The sequence below is a fragment of the Coregonus lavaretus genome (assembly GCF_964263955.1).
Source record: "Coregonus lavaretus genome assembly, chromosome: 7".
Taxonomy (NCBI): domain Eukaryota; kingdom Metazoa; phylum Chordata; class Actinopteri; order Salmoniformes; family Salmonidae; genus Coregonus; species Coregonus lavaretus.
Window position 1 is genome coordinate 41,571,046 of NC_139994.1, and position 16,402 is coordinate 41,587,447.

The 16,402-nt window shown below is 45.1% G+C and overlaps 1 protein-coding gene across 1 annotated transcript in view; it reads left to right on the forward strand.

Annotated features, from left to right (window-relative positions):
- The window catches only part of LOC311132974 (protein O-GlcNAcase), a 47,111-nt gene that overhangs the window by 3,419 nt on the left and 27,290 nt on the right, over positions 1-16,402 (forward strand). Inside the window, exons 3-6 of the mRNA XM_084166376.1 lie at positions 366-463; positions 692-822; positions 918-1,089; positions 2,704-2,802. Of these exons, the coding sequence (XP_084022502.1) occupies positions 366-463; positions 692-822; positions 918-1,089; positions 2,704-2,802 (500 nt within the window). The remainder of the gene's footprint in view (positions 1-365; positions 464-691; positions 823-917; positions 1,090-2,703; positions 2,803-16,402) is intronic.

Genomic DNA, 16,402 nt, shown 5'->3' on the forward strand with positions numbered 1-16,402 from the left:
ATTTTAAACGTGTTGTGTATTAGAGGTTTAAAAAGGCTTCTGAAGATTGTAATTTCCTGTTGCTGCAGGATAATTTTTCTGCTGTAGCAAACTAGCTCAAAGTAAGATCCTACATCTGTATGGTTGACATAGGAGGACATGGAGAGGGATAAGGAGGGAGTGAGTATGATCCGCAGTTGAAACAAAAACAAAGCGGTGGTTGACTTTGTTTTGGTAAAAAGCTGAGGGATGGGCCAGGAGAAATGTAACAACTCTCAAATGTATAGACCGAGCTATTGGTGCAAGGACTCCGTAATATCAAAATGATTTCCAGAAACTGAGATTGACACTGGATCAATAACACTCTCTCCCTTTCTGTCTGTTAGGATGCAGAGGTGGGGGTTGAACACCTATCTGTACGGTCCTAAAGATGATCTGAAACACAGACTACTCTGGAGAGAGGTCTACTCCCCTGAAGAGGAGGGTAAGGGATCTCCTCATCCCTCACTCTATCCATCTCTTCATCCCTTCATTTATTTGTTTACATCTCTCTTTTAGTCCAACTTCCCACCCCTCCATCTCCCCATACCCTCATCTCTCCTCGCTCTGTCCTTTTCTTAATCCCTCCATCTCTCTCACTATTGCTTTGAAGTAAATGTATCTCTCCTGGTGCAATCCTGGTTCTCTCCTCTCCTCCTCGCTCCTCCTGCAGGTCAGTTGCGTACTTTGATAGTAGAGTCAGAGAAGAGAGGTCTGAGGTTCGTGTACTCTCTGTCTCCTGGTCAAGACATTGTCTTCTCTTCTTCCTGTGACCTCTCCCTGCTTAAACGCAAGCTACGACAGGTACACACACGCACCTACACAGACTTGCATGCGCACACAGGCATGCGCACGCACGCACACCTACACCCCTGCCTTACTCTCTCTCCTCTCTGTAGGTGTCAGAGTTGGGTTGCCAGGCGTTTGCGATCCTTTTTGATGACATAGACCACTCCCTGTGTCAGGCTGACAGTCAAGCCTTCTCCTCATTCGCTCACGCCCAGGTTTCAGTGGCCAATGAGATCTACCGATTCCTGGGAGAACCGCCTGTCTTCCTGTTCTGTCCAACAGGTGTGTAGTTGAGATGTGTGTTCTCTCTCTCTCTCTCTCTCTCTCTCTCTCTCTCTCTCTCTCTCGCCTCTCTTTTCTTACTATCCTATTGTTCAGTGGCAGTCAGTGCCGTTTAAGATGAAGGATGATTTTTTTTCTCTCATTCATATTCCATTCACCCAGTTCAATGTAACAGCAATAGGTTAAGCCTACTTCATGATACTCAGATTTTCCCTATACCCATCATGAGGTTTCTACAACTTAGCCTATGAATGAAAGGACAGAAAGTGACAAATTCAATACCGCCTTGCACACTCTTGACTGCATCTAGCTGATCTAGGGTGTAATCATTAGTACAATAGTTGCAAACGAGAGTTTCTACCGGACAAAGTCAGGTATGTTTATCCCTGTTTCGTTTGCTTCCATTTAAGAAATGTTTTCAACAGAATCGGCGGAATGAATACACCCCTGATCACGCGTAAACACAGTTCACTTTCATAGCAGCCACGTTGTATTCCTTCTCGCATCTATTCGTTTTCCTCCTTTCACCTTTTCCCTTTGCTTGTAGACTTCAATGCACAACACATCAGCTGTATGTAACCAGGTGAAAAAACCTTTCCAAGCCAAACCATATCATAACCGCTACACACAGCCTACATCGTTGTCACCATATTAGCTAAAGTAACATAGTCAGAACTAACGCGTTAGTAAACCCGCTATAATCATGCAGTATCGTTAGTGTACAGTCAGTAAGCAGTTTAGCACTTACACCGGCGGGCCCCGGTGGCAATAAGTTAGTAAAACCAAAAGCTTACCTTGACTTGGAAGAGTTCCAGTGTTGTGTTGGATAGTCATAGCCAGCTAGCTAACATAGCATCCCTCTGTTTGAGCAGGGTGTTTGAGTAGGCTAAACTAGCTAGCTGCATTTGCTAGCTAAGTAAATGAAACGGAAAGTGAAAAAAAGACAGTCTGTCTCTCTCTCTTGCTTTTCCTTAATTTTGGAATAAATTAATTTGTTCAAAACTGTTAAACTATAGTCTTTCTCTCTCTTTGAGTCAACTACTCACCACATTTATGCACTGCAGTGCTAGCTAGCTGTAGCTTATGCTTTTAGGACTAGATTCATTCTCTGATCCTTTGATTGGATGGACAACATGTCAGTTCATGCTGCAAGAGCTCTGATAGGTTGGAGGACGTCGTCCGGAAGTTATCATAATTACTGTGTAAGTCTATGAAAGTGAGTGAGAACCATGAGCCTCCTAGGTTTTGTATTGAAGTCAATGTACCCAGAGGAGGACGGAAGGTAGCTGTCTTCCGTATACACCATGGTGCTACCCTACAGCGTGCTGTTGAGGCTACTGTAGACCTTCATTGCTAAACAGTGTGTTTTAATCAATTATTTGGTGACGTGAATATATTAGGTATAGTTTTATCTAAAAAGTATAACTTTTTAAATGTTTTACAATTTAAAACAATTCTGAAAATCACTGAGGAGGATGGTCCTCCTCTTCCTCCTCTGAGGAGCATCCACTGCTTCTCTTCTAATAAAGTAATTGCATACATTGGATACTGATATTATGTTACTCTCCTCTTTCCATCTCTCCCTCGCTCACCCTCCCTCTCTCCTCTCTCTAGAGTACTGTGGATCTCTGTGTTCTCCCAGTGTATCTAAGTCTCCATATCTGATGACTGTTGGAGAGGACCTGCTGCATAACATCTCTATCATATGGACCGGTGAGACAGACAGGCTTTCTATTCTTCTGATAAAAAAAAATATACATATATATATTCTGTAAATTACAATGATATGGCATGATAATTCCCAATCTCTATCTCCCTCTTTCTCTCTCCCACTCCCTTCCCTCTCTCACTCTCCCTCCCTCCGTCCTCCCTCCCACTATGGTCAGATGACATGAAAATAGGGCTTTGGGCACGCACACCAGTGGTGGGTTTGGCGTTGAAAAACAGAAGCATACGCAGAAAAGTACCTCATACCTACGGTAAAATATGGTGGTGGATCTTTGATGTTATGGGGCTATTTGGCTTCCACTGGTCCTGCGGCGCTTGTTAAGGTCAACGGTGTCATTAACTTTACCAAGTACCAGGACATTTTAGCCAAAAACCTGGTTTCCTCTGCCAGGAGGCTGACAATTGGCCGCAATTGGATCTTCCAGCAAGACAATAACCCCAAGCAGCAATCAAAATCCGCAAAGAAATTGATTAATGGACCACAAAATCTATATTTTGCAATGGCCATCTCAGTCTCCGTACATGAACCCCATTGAAAACCTGTGGTTTGAATTGAAGAGGGCAGTCCATAAGAGCAGACAAAGGATATCAAGGATCTGGAAAGATTCTGAATGGAGGAATAGTCTAAGATCCCTCCCAACGTGTTCTCCAATCTCATAAAACATTTTACAAAAAAAGCCCCAGGACCAGTGGAAGCAAAACAGAAGATAACACAAAAGATCCACCACCATATTTTACAGTAAATATGGGGTTCCTTTATTCTTATGTATCCTTATTTCGACGCTAAACCCACTACTGGTGTGTGTGGCCAAAGAGCTCTATATTCATGTACTCTGACCATATCACCGGTTAAAATCCAAGTGCCAATGCTATTTAGCAAATTCCAGTTGTTTAAAGTTGTTGGATAACATCAAAATAGAGCTCTTTGGCCATGCATACATTTACATGTTTACATTTTAGTCATTTAGCAGACGCTCTTATCCAGAGCGACTTACAGTTAGTGATTACATACATTTATTAAAACATTTTCATACTGGCCCGCCGTGGGAATCGAACCCACAACCCTGGCGTTGCAAGTGCCATGCTCTACCAACTCAGCTACACGGGGCCCTACCAGCGGGCAGAAAATATTATTTATGGAGGAAAGGCTTTCGGAGGACGCACGGCTCTCGACCTTCGGCTCTCCCGAGTCAGTCTTGTCCCAGCGCTGCAACTCCCATACTAACTACTAATTGGATACCACGAAATTGGGGGTAAAATAATACAAATTAAAAAAATTATAAAAAGAAAAAATAATGGCACTTGATCCAGACAGAAACTCAGCTCTGGCTCTGTTCAATCGTTGGGCAGCTAATGAGTTCAATATCATTACATTTGACATTTGTTGCGTCACAATCTTTCTGAGACAGCCATGGATGCTTTAATGAATCAATTATACAATCGTACAATCAATTAGACTTTTTTTTTACCAATCTAACTACATAACAACATAATGGTAATCATTTATACAAATAAAAAGCCTTTCATGGACTAACACTCGCACTTTACTCTTTTCCCTCTCGCTAGCTCTGACTTTGCTGAGAGTTACCTTAGAGGAAAAATGTACTTACTATGACTGTGATATGTGGGTGTCTCACCTAGCTGTCTTAAGATGAATGCACTAACTGGAAGTCGCTCTAGATAAGAGCATCTGCTAAATGACTAAAATGTAAATGATAAATCTCTATTGTTAAACTGGGTAAATCAAGATGTAGCCTAGGCCTATTCACATGAATGCACACATGAGTGTGTGCATGCATTGAGTTATTGAGCTTCTTTTGGCTGCATAGAAGTAGCTTATTTGATTAAAGTGTGCGCTGTCTCTTTAACCAGTAATGACAGTCATTCACAAGGCAAGAGGGGGGTGGCCCGGAGTCAGTTTGCTGAAGCAATAGATAATCTTTGGGAGAGATGTGAGAGAGAGACCGATTTTATCACAAACTAAGTCCCAGGGTAGTGAATTGATGATGGCTTCAGCTGTAAGCTAGCAGCAAAAGTCTACAAAGCTGGACGCTACTGGGATCTTCATGCATTGTAAAGTGTTCTAGCCTGTATGGAAATTGTTTTGCGAACAGTAATTAACAGTTTAAACATTTCTAAATGTAGTGTTGCATTATTCAAGTGTGTTAACTTGTGTGCAGCATAAGTGGGGAGCTAACATGATGAAGCCCAGACTCCCAGTGCAGGCTAAGTGGCGCAGGAACGGTGCTTTCGCACTACAAGGGGGACATCAGCTGCGCTGATGAGTCGATCCGTGAGACACATTTGACAGACGTACTGATCTGTGAGACACATTTGACAGAAGTACCGAAAGTAACACATTTTAGTACCGAAAGTTTTTTCATGTTCTAGTCTCGAAAAAGTACCGAAGTTTCGGTATACCGTGCAACACTACTTAGTAGGTAGGTCAAATCCGTTTTGGTTATTTCTGGGATATCATAAAAATAAATAGATCACAACATGTTTTTGGACAGCAGTTTTTACCTGATTAAGTACAATACCATTGGAAATTAATGTTGAGAAAGTTCCATTTATATTCCTAAAACGTAAATTGGAAATTATACTATCGCTGGTTCCTGTTGACAAGACATATGTGACCGACCGGCTCGATTCAGTCTTATGTAGCAACATTTGAATTATTTTTTTTTTTTTACATTGGATAAAAGTAGAGACTCGGAGCTAGGAAATTGTATATCATACACTACAGTTGAGGAACATGGGAAAGTAATCCTGCTTTGAAAGTTGATAAACTTGTAACCTCACTTTTGAGAAAATGGTCCTTCAATGTTTTTGTACCTACTGGAGTGCTCTTCTTTGTCTACACCCATTCAGCATCGTTCACACCCTCTTAAGCTTTAGCCCCACCCATCTCTTTAAGGACTCACATGTGATGCTATGTACTAAACAACCAAAGATTTCAAGACTAAAGGCTGGTTTATACTACAGGTGTGTTCGTAAATTTAATCTAGAGTGCCAGAGTGTGCTCTGGGCGTTCGTAAACTCAGAGCGTTGTCAGATTGTCCATTCGTAAATTCAGAGCGTTTCGGTCTCAGAGCGTTCAGAGCGCACACTGGACGCTCTGGCCGAGGAGTAGGGTTGATCCGAGCATTCTGACCTAACAGCAGTCAAGCACCCAAGCTAACATTGGCTAGCTTGCTAGCTACTTCCAGACACAAATGTGAGAATCAATCAATCAATCACATTTTTTTTTTCATGTATTTATGAAGCCCTTTTTACATACAGATGTCACAAAGTGCTATACAGAAACCCAGCCTAAAACCCCAAACAGCAAGCAATGCAGATGTAGAAGCATGGTGGCTAGGAAAAACTCCCTAGAAGGAAGAAACCTAGAGAGGAACCAGGCTCTGAGGAGTGGCCAGTCCCCTTCTGGCTGTGCCGGGTGGAGATTATAACAGTACATGGCCATTAAGGCCACATTTTTCTCCAAGATGTTCAAACGTTCATAGATGACCAGCAAAGTCAAATAATAATCACAGTGGTTGTAGAGGTTGCAACAGGTCAGTACATCAGGAGTAAATGTCACTTGGCTTTTTATAGCCGGGCATTTAGAGGTTGAAATAGCAGGTGCGGTAGAGAGAGAGAGTTGTCACTGCGAGAGAACAGCTCACTCTGACCATTTTACTCGCTAGCAGAGCAGCTTAGGCTGTGTTTATGTTATCCAGAGCGTTGGTGACTGCAACTGTGCTGCTGGCAACTATTTCATTACGCTTTTTTGCCAACGTTTACTGACACCGGCCATATTCAACGGGTGTTGAGCGTTCGTAAATTTGTCAGTTATTCTGCTCTTTGGCACACTCAGACGAGAGTGCTCTGAAATTGGAGTAGATAGCCAGAGCGAATTTACCAACTACGTCTATCGACAGTTGTCGCAGTGACATCATAAACATTCTATTGAAATAGTTACTTGCATAGTGGAGTCTTTTGTTAAGACATGTAGCTAGCTAAACAATGAACCATAATCCCAACTCATAACTTTACTACCCTGAATGAATCTGCAGCTAGCTAACCAACCAGGTCCAATGTTAGCTAGCTAACATTAGGCTATAACTAGCAATGCAAATGGCTCTGAGATACGAATAATATTTCCTACACAGATCATACACGTAACGCTAGCTAGCCAGCCAGCCAGCTAACGTTAGCTAGCTAACAGTACACTTTAACTTGAAATGAAAACGACTCTCTGACAAAATTAGGAACGTGTAATATCTGAAAATTTAGCTAGCTAGACTATCTTACCCATATACATGGATGGACGCTTCTCCCTCTCTGTCGCGGATGCCATATTTGCCCTCAGTTTGAAGATGTAATCCGGAGAGTGGTGTTTTATCCAATACAGCCTTCTGTGTGTTCTCTTTTCAACTCCGTCTGCATATTTGCAATCAAACGGCAGAATTTTCTCCATCTCCTTAGCTATCATACTCTAATTCCACTGATTTCAAAACACGTTCCTCCAGAAAGTGGAGAGCAACACTTATGCAATTCTACCACGTGATATCGTTCAAAAAAGCTGCGTTAGAAAGGATCACCTACCCTTCATCTTCGATGAGGTTTAACGGCGGTTGGCCTCCAATAAATGTTGCATTGCCGCCACCTACTAGACTGGAGTATAACTCCTTTATACTTTGTTTAAAAAATATATTAAAATGACAACTTCTGCACTACTTTAACCCTGGAAACCTTAACCTGCCTCTCTCGCACATTTCTGATCCCCAGCCCCATGGCCACCCCTACAATTAACACACACTGTACCACTACTTTCCCTATGTTACACATTCCTTTGTCTTATGCACACTTCTCACACCTAGGAACCTCCCTCCTACACACTGTTGCCACATGTCCATAAGCTTGACACCTGTAACAACGTAATGTATTCGGCACAAAACCTCGTACAGGATAACTTAAATATCCTAACATCACTTTGTCGGGCAAAGACTCAACATCAAAACTCAAAAGAACAGACAATGACTCTTATGTTTCTCTACTCACACCACCGTGTCTGCGTCGCACCAAACGACGAGCATCACAAACACCGGGAATCTTCCCCTTCAGTTGGTCAGCTTTCACATTTACCGCTACCCCAGTAATCACTCCTTTCAATGGCCCCTTTTTCTTGAGAGCAAAACAATTCACATCTCTTGCCCCCATTCTTTTAACACGGAGCGCCTTCTCCCTCTGACCAGCAGAAACACTAACAATTATCACAAGACCACTTCTTGTTACCCTCACCGATTCCACAGCACCCAACTCTGTTTTCACCCACCCTGAAACCACAAATGGATCAGCCAAAAGGTAAGGGTTCACTTTTTCCAGAAACTTCACTCCTACTGTTAGACTCATCTTTATCCTGACTTTCGGTGCAAGCCTCGGGCTCCGAGAACTTTACCACACCTACCACCTCCGATACTTCGCCCTCATTCACTTCCATTTCTCCACCTGTCTTCAACTCACTCTGCTTTCACTTTCTACCATTCTTCTTTAACAAACCATCTCCCTTTTTCCCACCATTTTTAACTGATTCAAGCTCACCCTCTTCCTCCCTCTCTCTTAGACCTCCCCTGCCTCCCTTTTCCCCTCCATTCCTCCTCCGTATTCCAAGTATAACTCTTATGATAATACTGCACTTCTCCTGACATACATCTTGTTCTTGACTTGTCAAGAGACGCCATTTAACTGGCTGTCACAATCTCCGTACAATCAGCACGAACCCCAAGGAAATTGTATATCATACACTACAGTTGAGGAACATGGGAAAGTAACATGGGAAAGTGACAGTGCATCCCACTTGTAAATCAGCTGCTTCGTCTTGATGTTCTTCTTTATCAATAGCTACCGCAACGCTTTTCCATTTCAAACAAGCGCTCTCTTTCTCCCAGATTCCTCCTGATTACCTACTCATACTGACCAGCTCATGTTATGGACAGAAGCGAGCTACATGACAGACCAATCCGAACTAATCTCTTGGCATGTCCAGCCCACTCATTATCTCAGCCAATCATGGCTAGCGGGATGGTTAAATTCAACAAATCACGACCCGCCATAGCAAATGTTATTGGTCGTGTACACGTGTTTTGCAGATGTTATTGCAGGTGCAGCGAAATGCTTAGGTTTCTAGCTCCAACAGTGCAGTAATACTGAACAATACAAAACAATACACACAAAATAAATTAAGAAATATCAGAATGAGCAATGTCAGAGTTCGGAATATATATATATATATATATATATATACACACAGTGGGGAGAACAAGTATTTGATACACTGCCAATTTTGCAGGTTTTCCTACTTACAAAGCATGTAGAGGTCTGTACTTTTTTATCATAGGTACACTTCAACTGTGAGAGGCGGAATCTAAAACAACAATCCAGAAAATCACATTGTATGATTTTTAAGTAATTAATTTGCATTTTATTGCATGACATAAGTATTTGATCACCTACCAACCAGTAAGAATTCCGGCTCTCACAGACCTGTTAGTTTTTATTTAAGAAGCCCACCTGTTCTCCACTCATTACCTATATTAACTGCACCTGTTTGAACTCGTTACCTGTATAGAAGACACCTGTCCACACACTCAATCAAACAGACTCCAACCTCTCCACAATGGCCAAGACCAGTGAGCTGTGTAAGGACATCAGGGATAAAATTGTTGACCTGCACAAGGCTGGGATGTGCTACAGGACAATAGGCAAGCAGCTTGGTCAGAAGGCAACAACTGTTGGCGCAATTATTAGAAAATGGAAGTTCAAGATGACGGTCAATCACCCTCGGTCTGGGGCTCCATGTAAGATCTCACCTTGTGGGGCATCAATGATCATGAGGGAGGTGAGGGATCAGCCCATAATTACACGGCAGGATCTGGTCAATGACCTGAAGAGAGCTGGGACCACAGTCTCAAAGAAAACCATTAGTAACACACTATGCCGTCATGGATTAACATTTACATTTACATTTTAGTCATTTAGCAGACGCTCTTAACCAGAGCGACTTACAGGAGCAATTAGGGTTAAGTGCCTTGCTCAAGGGCACATTAACGTCATTTAGCAGACGCTCTTAGCCAGAGCGACTCACAAATTGGTGCGTTCACCCTATAGCCAGTGGGATAACCACTTTACAATTTGGGGGGGGGGGGGGGTTAGAAGGAATACTTTATCCTATCCCAGGTATTCCTTAAAGAGGTGGGGTTTCAAATGTCTCCGGAAGGTGGTGAGTGACTCCGCTGTCCTGGCGTCGTGAGGGAGCTTGTTCCACCATTGGGGTGCCAGAGCAGCGAACAGTTTTGACTGGGCTGAGCGGGAGCTATGCTTCCGCAGAGGAAGGGGAGCCAGCAGGCCAGAGGTGGATGAACGCAATGTCCTCGTTTGGGTGTAGGGACTGATCAGAGCCTGAAGGTACAGAGGTGCCGTTCCCCTCACTGCTCCATAGGCAAGCACCATGGTCTTGTAGCGGATGCGAGCTTCAACTGGAAGCCAGTGGAGTGTGCGGAGGAGGGGGGTGACGTGAGAGAACTTGGGAAGGTTGAACACCAGACGGGCTGCGGCATTCTGGATGAGTTGTAGGGGTTTAATGGCACAGGCAGGGAGCCCAGCCAACAGCGAGTTGCAGTAGTCCAGACGGGAGATGACAAGTGCCTGGACCAGGACCTGCGCCGCTTCCTGTGTAAGGCAGGGTCGCACTCTCCGAATGTTGTAGAGCATGAACCTGCAGGAGCGGGTCACCGCCTTGATGTTGGCGGAGAACGACAGGGTGTTGTCCAGGGTCACGCCTAGGCTCTTCGCACTCTGGGAGGAGGACACAGCGGAGTTGTCAACCGTGATGGCGAGATCATGGAACGGGCAGTCCTTCCCCGGGAGGAAGAGCAGCTCCGTCTTGCCAGGGTTCAGCTTGAGGTGGTGATCCGTCATCCATACTGATATGTCTGCCAGACATGCAGAGATGCGATTCGCCACCTGGTTATCAGAAGGGGGAAAGGAGAAGATTAGTTGTGTATCGTCAGCGTAGCAATGATAGGAGAGACCATGTGAGGATATGACAGAGCCAAGTGACTTGGTGTATAGGGAGAAAAGGAGAGGGCCCAGAACCGATCCCTGGGGGACACCAGTGGTGAGAGCACGTGGTGCGGAGACAGCTTCCCGCCACGCCACTTGGTAGGAGCGACCGGTCAGGTAGGACGCAATCCAGGAGTGAGCCGCGCCGGAGATGCCCATCTCGGAGAGGGTGGAGAGGAGGATCTGATGGTTCACAGTATCAAAGGCAGCAGACAGGTCTAGAAGGACAAGAGCAGAGGAGAGAGAGTTAGCTTTAGCAGTGCGGAGAGTCTCCGTGACACAGAGAAGAGCAGTCTCAGTTGAATGACCAGTCCTGAAACCTGATTGGTTTGGATCAAGAAGGTCATTCTGAGAGAGATAGCAAGAGAGTTGGCTAAAGACGGCACGCTCAATAGTTTTGGAAAGAAAAGAAAGAAGGGATACTGGTCTGTAGTTGTTGACATCAGTGGGGTCGAGTGTTGGTTTTTTGAGAAGGGGAGCAACTCTCGCTCTCTTGAAGACGGAAGGGACATGGCCAGCGGTCAAGGATGAGTTGATCAGCGAGGTGAGGTAGGGGAGAAGGTCACCGGAGATGGTCTGGAGAAGGGAGGAGGGGATGGGGTCAAGCGGGCAGGTTGTTGGGCGGCCTGCAGTCACAAGTCGCAGGATTTTATCTGGAGAGAGAGGGGAGAAAGAAGTCAAAGCATAGGGTAGGGCAGTGTGAGCAGGACCAGCAGTGTTATTAGACTTAACAAACGAGGATCGGATGTCGTCAACCTTCTTTTCAAAGTGGTTGACGAAGTCATCCACAGAGAGAGAGGAGGGGGGGGGGGGGGAGGAGGATTCAGGAGGGAGGAAAATGTGGCAAAGAGCTTCCTAGGGTTAGAGGCAGATGCTTGGAATTTAGAGTGGTAGAAGGTGGCCTTAGCAGCAGAAACAGATGAAGAAAAAGTAGAGAGGAGGGAGTGAAAAGATGCCAGGTCGGTAGGGAGTTTAGTTTTCTTCCATTTCCGCTCCGCTGCCCGGAGCTCTGTTCTGTGAGCTCGCAGTGAGTCATCAAGCCACGGAGCTGGAGGGGAGGACCGAGCCGGCCGGGAGGATAGGGGACACAGAGAGTCAAAGGATGCAGAAAGGGAGGAGAGGAGGGTTGAGGAGGCAGAATCAGGAGATTGGAGGGAGAAGGATTGAGCAGAGGGAAGAGATGATAGGATGGAAGAGGAGAGAGTAGTGGGAGAGAGAGAGCGAAGGTTGCGGCGGCGCATTACCATCTGTGTAGGGGCAGAGTGAGTAGTGTGGGAGGAGAGCGAGAGAGAAAAGGAAACAAAGTAGTGGTCGGAGACTTGGAGGGGAGTTGCAGTGAGATTAGTAGAGGAGCAGCATCTAGTGAAGATGAGGTCAAGCGTTTTGCCTGCCTTGTGAGTAGGGGGGGACGGTGAGAGGGTGAGGTCAAAAGAGGAGAGGAGTGGAAAGAAGGAGGCAGAGAGAAATGAGTCAAACGTGGACATAGGGAGGTTGAAATCCCCCAAAACTGTGAGGGGTGAGCCATCCTCAGGAAAGGAACTTATCAAGGCGTCAAGCTCGTTGATGAACTCTCCAAGGGAACCTGGAGGGCGATAGATGACAAGGATATTAAGCTTAAATGGGCTAGTGACTGTGACAGCATGGAATTCAAATGAGGAGATAGACAGATGGGTTAGGGGAAAAATTGAGAATGTCCACTTGGGAGAGATGAGGATTCCTGTACCACCACCCCTCTGACCAGATGCTCTCGGGGTATGCGAGAACACATGGTCAGACGAGGAGAGAGCAGTAGGAGTAGCCGTGTTGGCTACTGCAGCACACGCAAGGTCCCCCTGCTCAAGCCAGCGCATGTCCAGGCCCGTCTGAAGTTTGCCAATGACCATCTGGATGATCCAGAGGAGGAATGGGAGAAGGTCATGTGGTCTAATGAGACAAAAATAGAGCTTTTTGGTCTAAACTCCATTCGCCGTGTTTGGAGGAAGAAGAAGGATGAGTACAACCCCAACAACACCATCCCAACCGTGAAGCATGAAGGTGGAAACATCATTCTTTGAGGATGCTTTTCTGCAAAGGGGACAGGACGACTGCACCGTATTGAGGGGAGGATGGATGGGGCCATGTATCGCGAGATCTTGGCCAACAACCTCCTTCCCTCAGTAAGAGCATTGAAGATAGGTCGTGGCTGGGTCTTTGAGCATGACAATAACCCGAAACACACAGCCAGGGCAACTAAGGAGTGACTCCGTAAGAAGCATCTCAAGGTCCTGGAGTGGCCTAGCCAGACTCCAGACCTGAACCCAATAGAAAATATTTGGAGGGAGCTGAAAGTCCGTATTGCCCAGCGACAGCCCCGAAACCTGAAGGATCTGGAGAAGGTCTGTATGGAGGATTGGGCCAAAATCCCTGCTGCAGTGTGTGCAAACCTGGTCAAGACCTACAGGAAACGTATGATCTCTGTAATTGCAAACAAAGGTTTCTGTACCAAATATTAAGTTCTGCTTTTCTGATGTATCAAATACTTATGTCATGTAATAAAATGCAAATTAATTACTTAAAAATCATACAATGTGATTTTCAAGATTTTTGTTTTAGATTCCATCTCTCACAGTTGAAGTGTACCTATGATAAAAACAATTACAGACCTCTACATTCTTTGTAAGTAGGAAAACCTGCAAAATTAACTCAAAAAAATAAAGGGAACACTAAAATAACACATCCTAGATCTGAATGAATGAAATAATCTTATTAAATACTTTTTTCTTTACATAGTTGTATGTGCTGACAACAAAATCACACAAAAATTATCAATGGAAATCAAATTTATCAACCCATGGAGGTCTGGATTTGGAGTCACCTTCAAAATTAAAGTGGAAAACCACACTACAGGCTGATCCAACTATGATGTAATGTCCTTAAAACAAGTCAAAATGAGGCTCAGTAGTGTGTGTGGCCTCCACGTGCCTGTATGACCTCCCTACAATGCCTGGGCATGCTCCTGATGAGGTGGCGGATGGTCTCCTGAGGGATCTCCTCCCAGACCTGGACTAAAGCATCTGCCAACTCCTGGACAGTCTGTGGTGCAACGTGGCGTTGGTGGATGGAGCGAGACATGATGTCCCAGATGTGCTCAATTGGATTCAGGTCTGGGGAACGGGCGGGCCAGTCCATAGCATCAATGCCTTCCTCTTGCAGGAACTGCTGACACACTCCAGCCACATGAGGTCTAGCATTGTCTTGCATTAGGAGGAACCCAGGGCCAACCGCACCAGCATATGGTCTCACAAGGGGTCTGAGGATCTCATCTCGGTACCTAATGGCAGTCAGGCTACCTCTGGCGAGCACATGGAGGGCTGTGCGGCCCCCCAAAGAAATGCCACCCCACACCATGACTGACCCACCGCCAAACCGGTCATGCTGGAGGATGTTGCAGGCAGCAGAACGTTCTCCACGGCGTCTCTAGACTCTGTCACGTCTGTCACGTGCTCAGTGTGCACCTGCTTTCATCTGTGAAGAGCACAGGGTGCCAGTGGCGAATTTGCCAATCTTGGTGTTCTCTGGCAAATGCCAAACGTTCTGCACAGTGTTGGGCTGTAAGCACAACCCCCACCTGTGGACGTCGGGCCCTCATACCACCCTCATGGAGTCTGTTTCTGACCATTTGAGCAGACACATGCACATTTGTGGCCTGCTGGAGGTCATTTTGCAGGGCTCTGGCAGTGCTCCTCCTGCTCCTCCTTGCACAAAGGCGGAGGTAGCAGTCCTGCTGCTGGGTTGTTGCCCTTCTACGGCCTCGTCCACATCTCCTGATGTACTGGCCTGTCTCCTGGTAGCGCCTCCATGCTCTGGACACTACGCTGACAGACACAGCAAACATTCTTGCCACAGCTCGCATTGATGTGCCATCCTGGATGAGCTGCACTACCTGAGCCACTTGTGTGGGTTGTAGACTCCGTCTCATGCTACCACTAGAGTGAAAGCACCGCCAGCATTCAAAAGTGACCAAAACATCATCCAGGAAGCATAGGAACTGAGAAGTGGTCTGTGGTCACCACCTGCAAAACCAGTCCTTTATTGGGGGTGTCTTGCTAATTGCCTATAATTTCCACCTGTTGTCTATTCCATTTGCACAACAGCGTGTTGTTGTCCCAAGTGGACAGTTTGATTTCACAGAAGTGTGATTGACTTGGAGTTACATTATGTTGTTTAAGTGTTCCCTTTATTTTTTTGAGCAGTGTATATGATTGTGTGAATGGACAGTATGGACAGTATATGAATAGAAAAGGTTTGTACAGCAGTAGTTGTACAGGATGAGCCTTGACTCGAATACAGAATATACATATGAAGTGGGTAAAACAGTATATAAACATTATTAAAGTGACCAGTGTTCAATTACTATGTACTGTACATGTTTTTCAGTCTCTCGGTCCCAGCTTTGATGCACCTGTGTTGAGGATCAGTCCCACCTCAATTTGTAGGGTGTTGGTTAAGGTGGAGGAGATCTGATTCTAAACTAGCCTCTCAAAGCACTTCATGATGACAGAAGTGAATGCTACGGTGCGATAGTCATTTAGTTCCGTTGCCTTCACTTTCTTGGGTACAGGAACAATGGTGGACATTGAAGCAAGTTGGGACAACAGACTGGGATAGGGAGAGATTGAATATGTCCGTAAACACTCCACTGACTTGCTGTGGGGGCAACCAACACTCTTTTAAAGGAGACGGGATTAACCCTAACCGAAGGGGTTCCCAAATTATTTCCATCAACATAGCGAACTGCTTAAGAGACGAACTGTCTGGGTTTGGTAGCGCTCCAGTGCTCCCTATCATAATAAGCAACAGACAGAGGACATGGAAATCATATTAAATCCTGGAGAAATGGTACTGCAGTCAATGTAAGTAACCTAATCTATGTTCCTTTAACTGTGAGCTCCGAGGGTATTGTCAGCAATAATCATATACCCATAGAATTGAATTCCACTGATTTGCACTGAAACTGTCTGCCTTAGGAAGAGGCACACTGTGGGCAGCCCACTCTGTACCATTGGCTCGAATGTAAATGTCACTGACATATTTGCCTTGGGTCAGCCTCTCAGAATAGTACTAAAAACAAACAAACAACTCAGAAATATACAAAAAATAGCCCATCTTAACATACAGTGCATTCGGAATGTATTCAGACCCCTTGACTTTTTCCATATTTTGTTGCGTTACAGCCTTATTATAAAAAGGATTCAATTACATGTTTTCCTCATCAATATACACACAATACCCCATAATGAAAAAGCGAAAATAGGTTTTTAGAATTTTTGCTATTCAGACCCTTTGCTATGAGACTCGAAATTGAGATCAGGTGCATCCTGTTTCCATTGATCATCCTTGAGATGTTTCTACAACTTTATTGGAGTCCACCTGTGGTAAATTCAATTGATTGGACATGATTTGGAAGGCACACACCTGTCTATATAAGGTCCCACAGTTG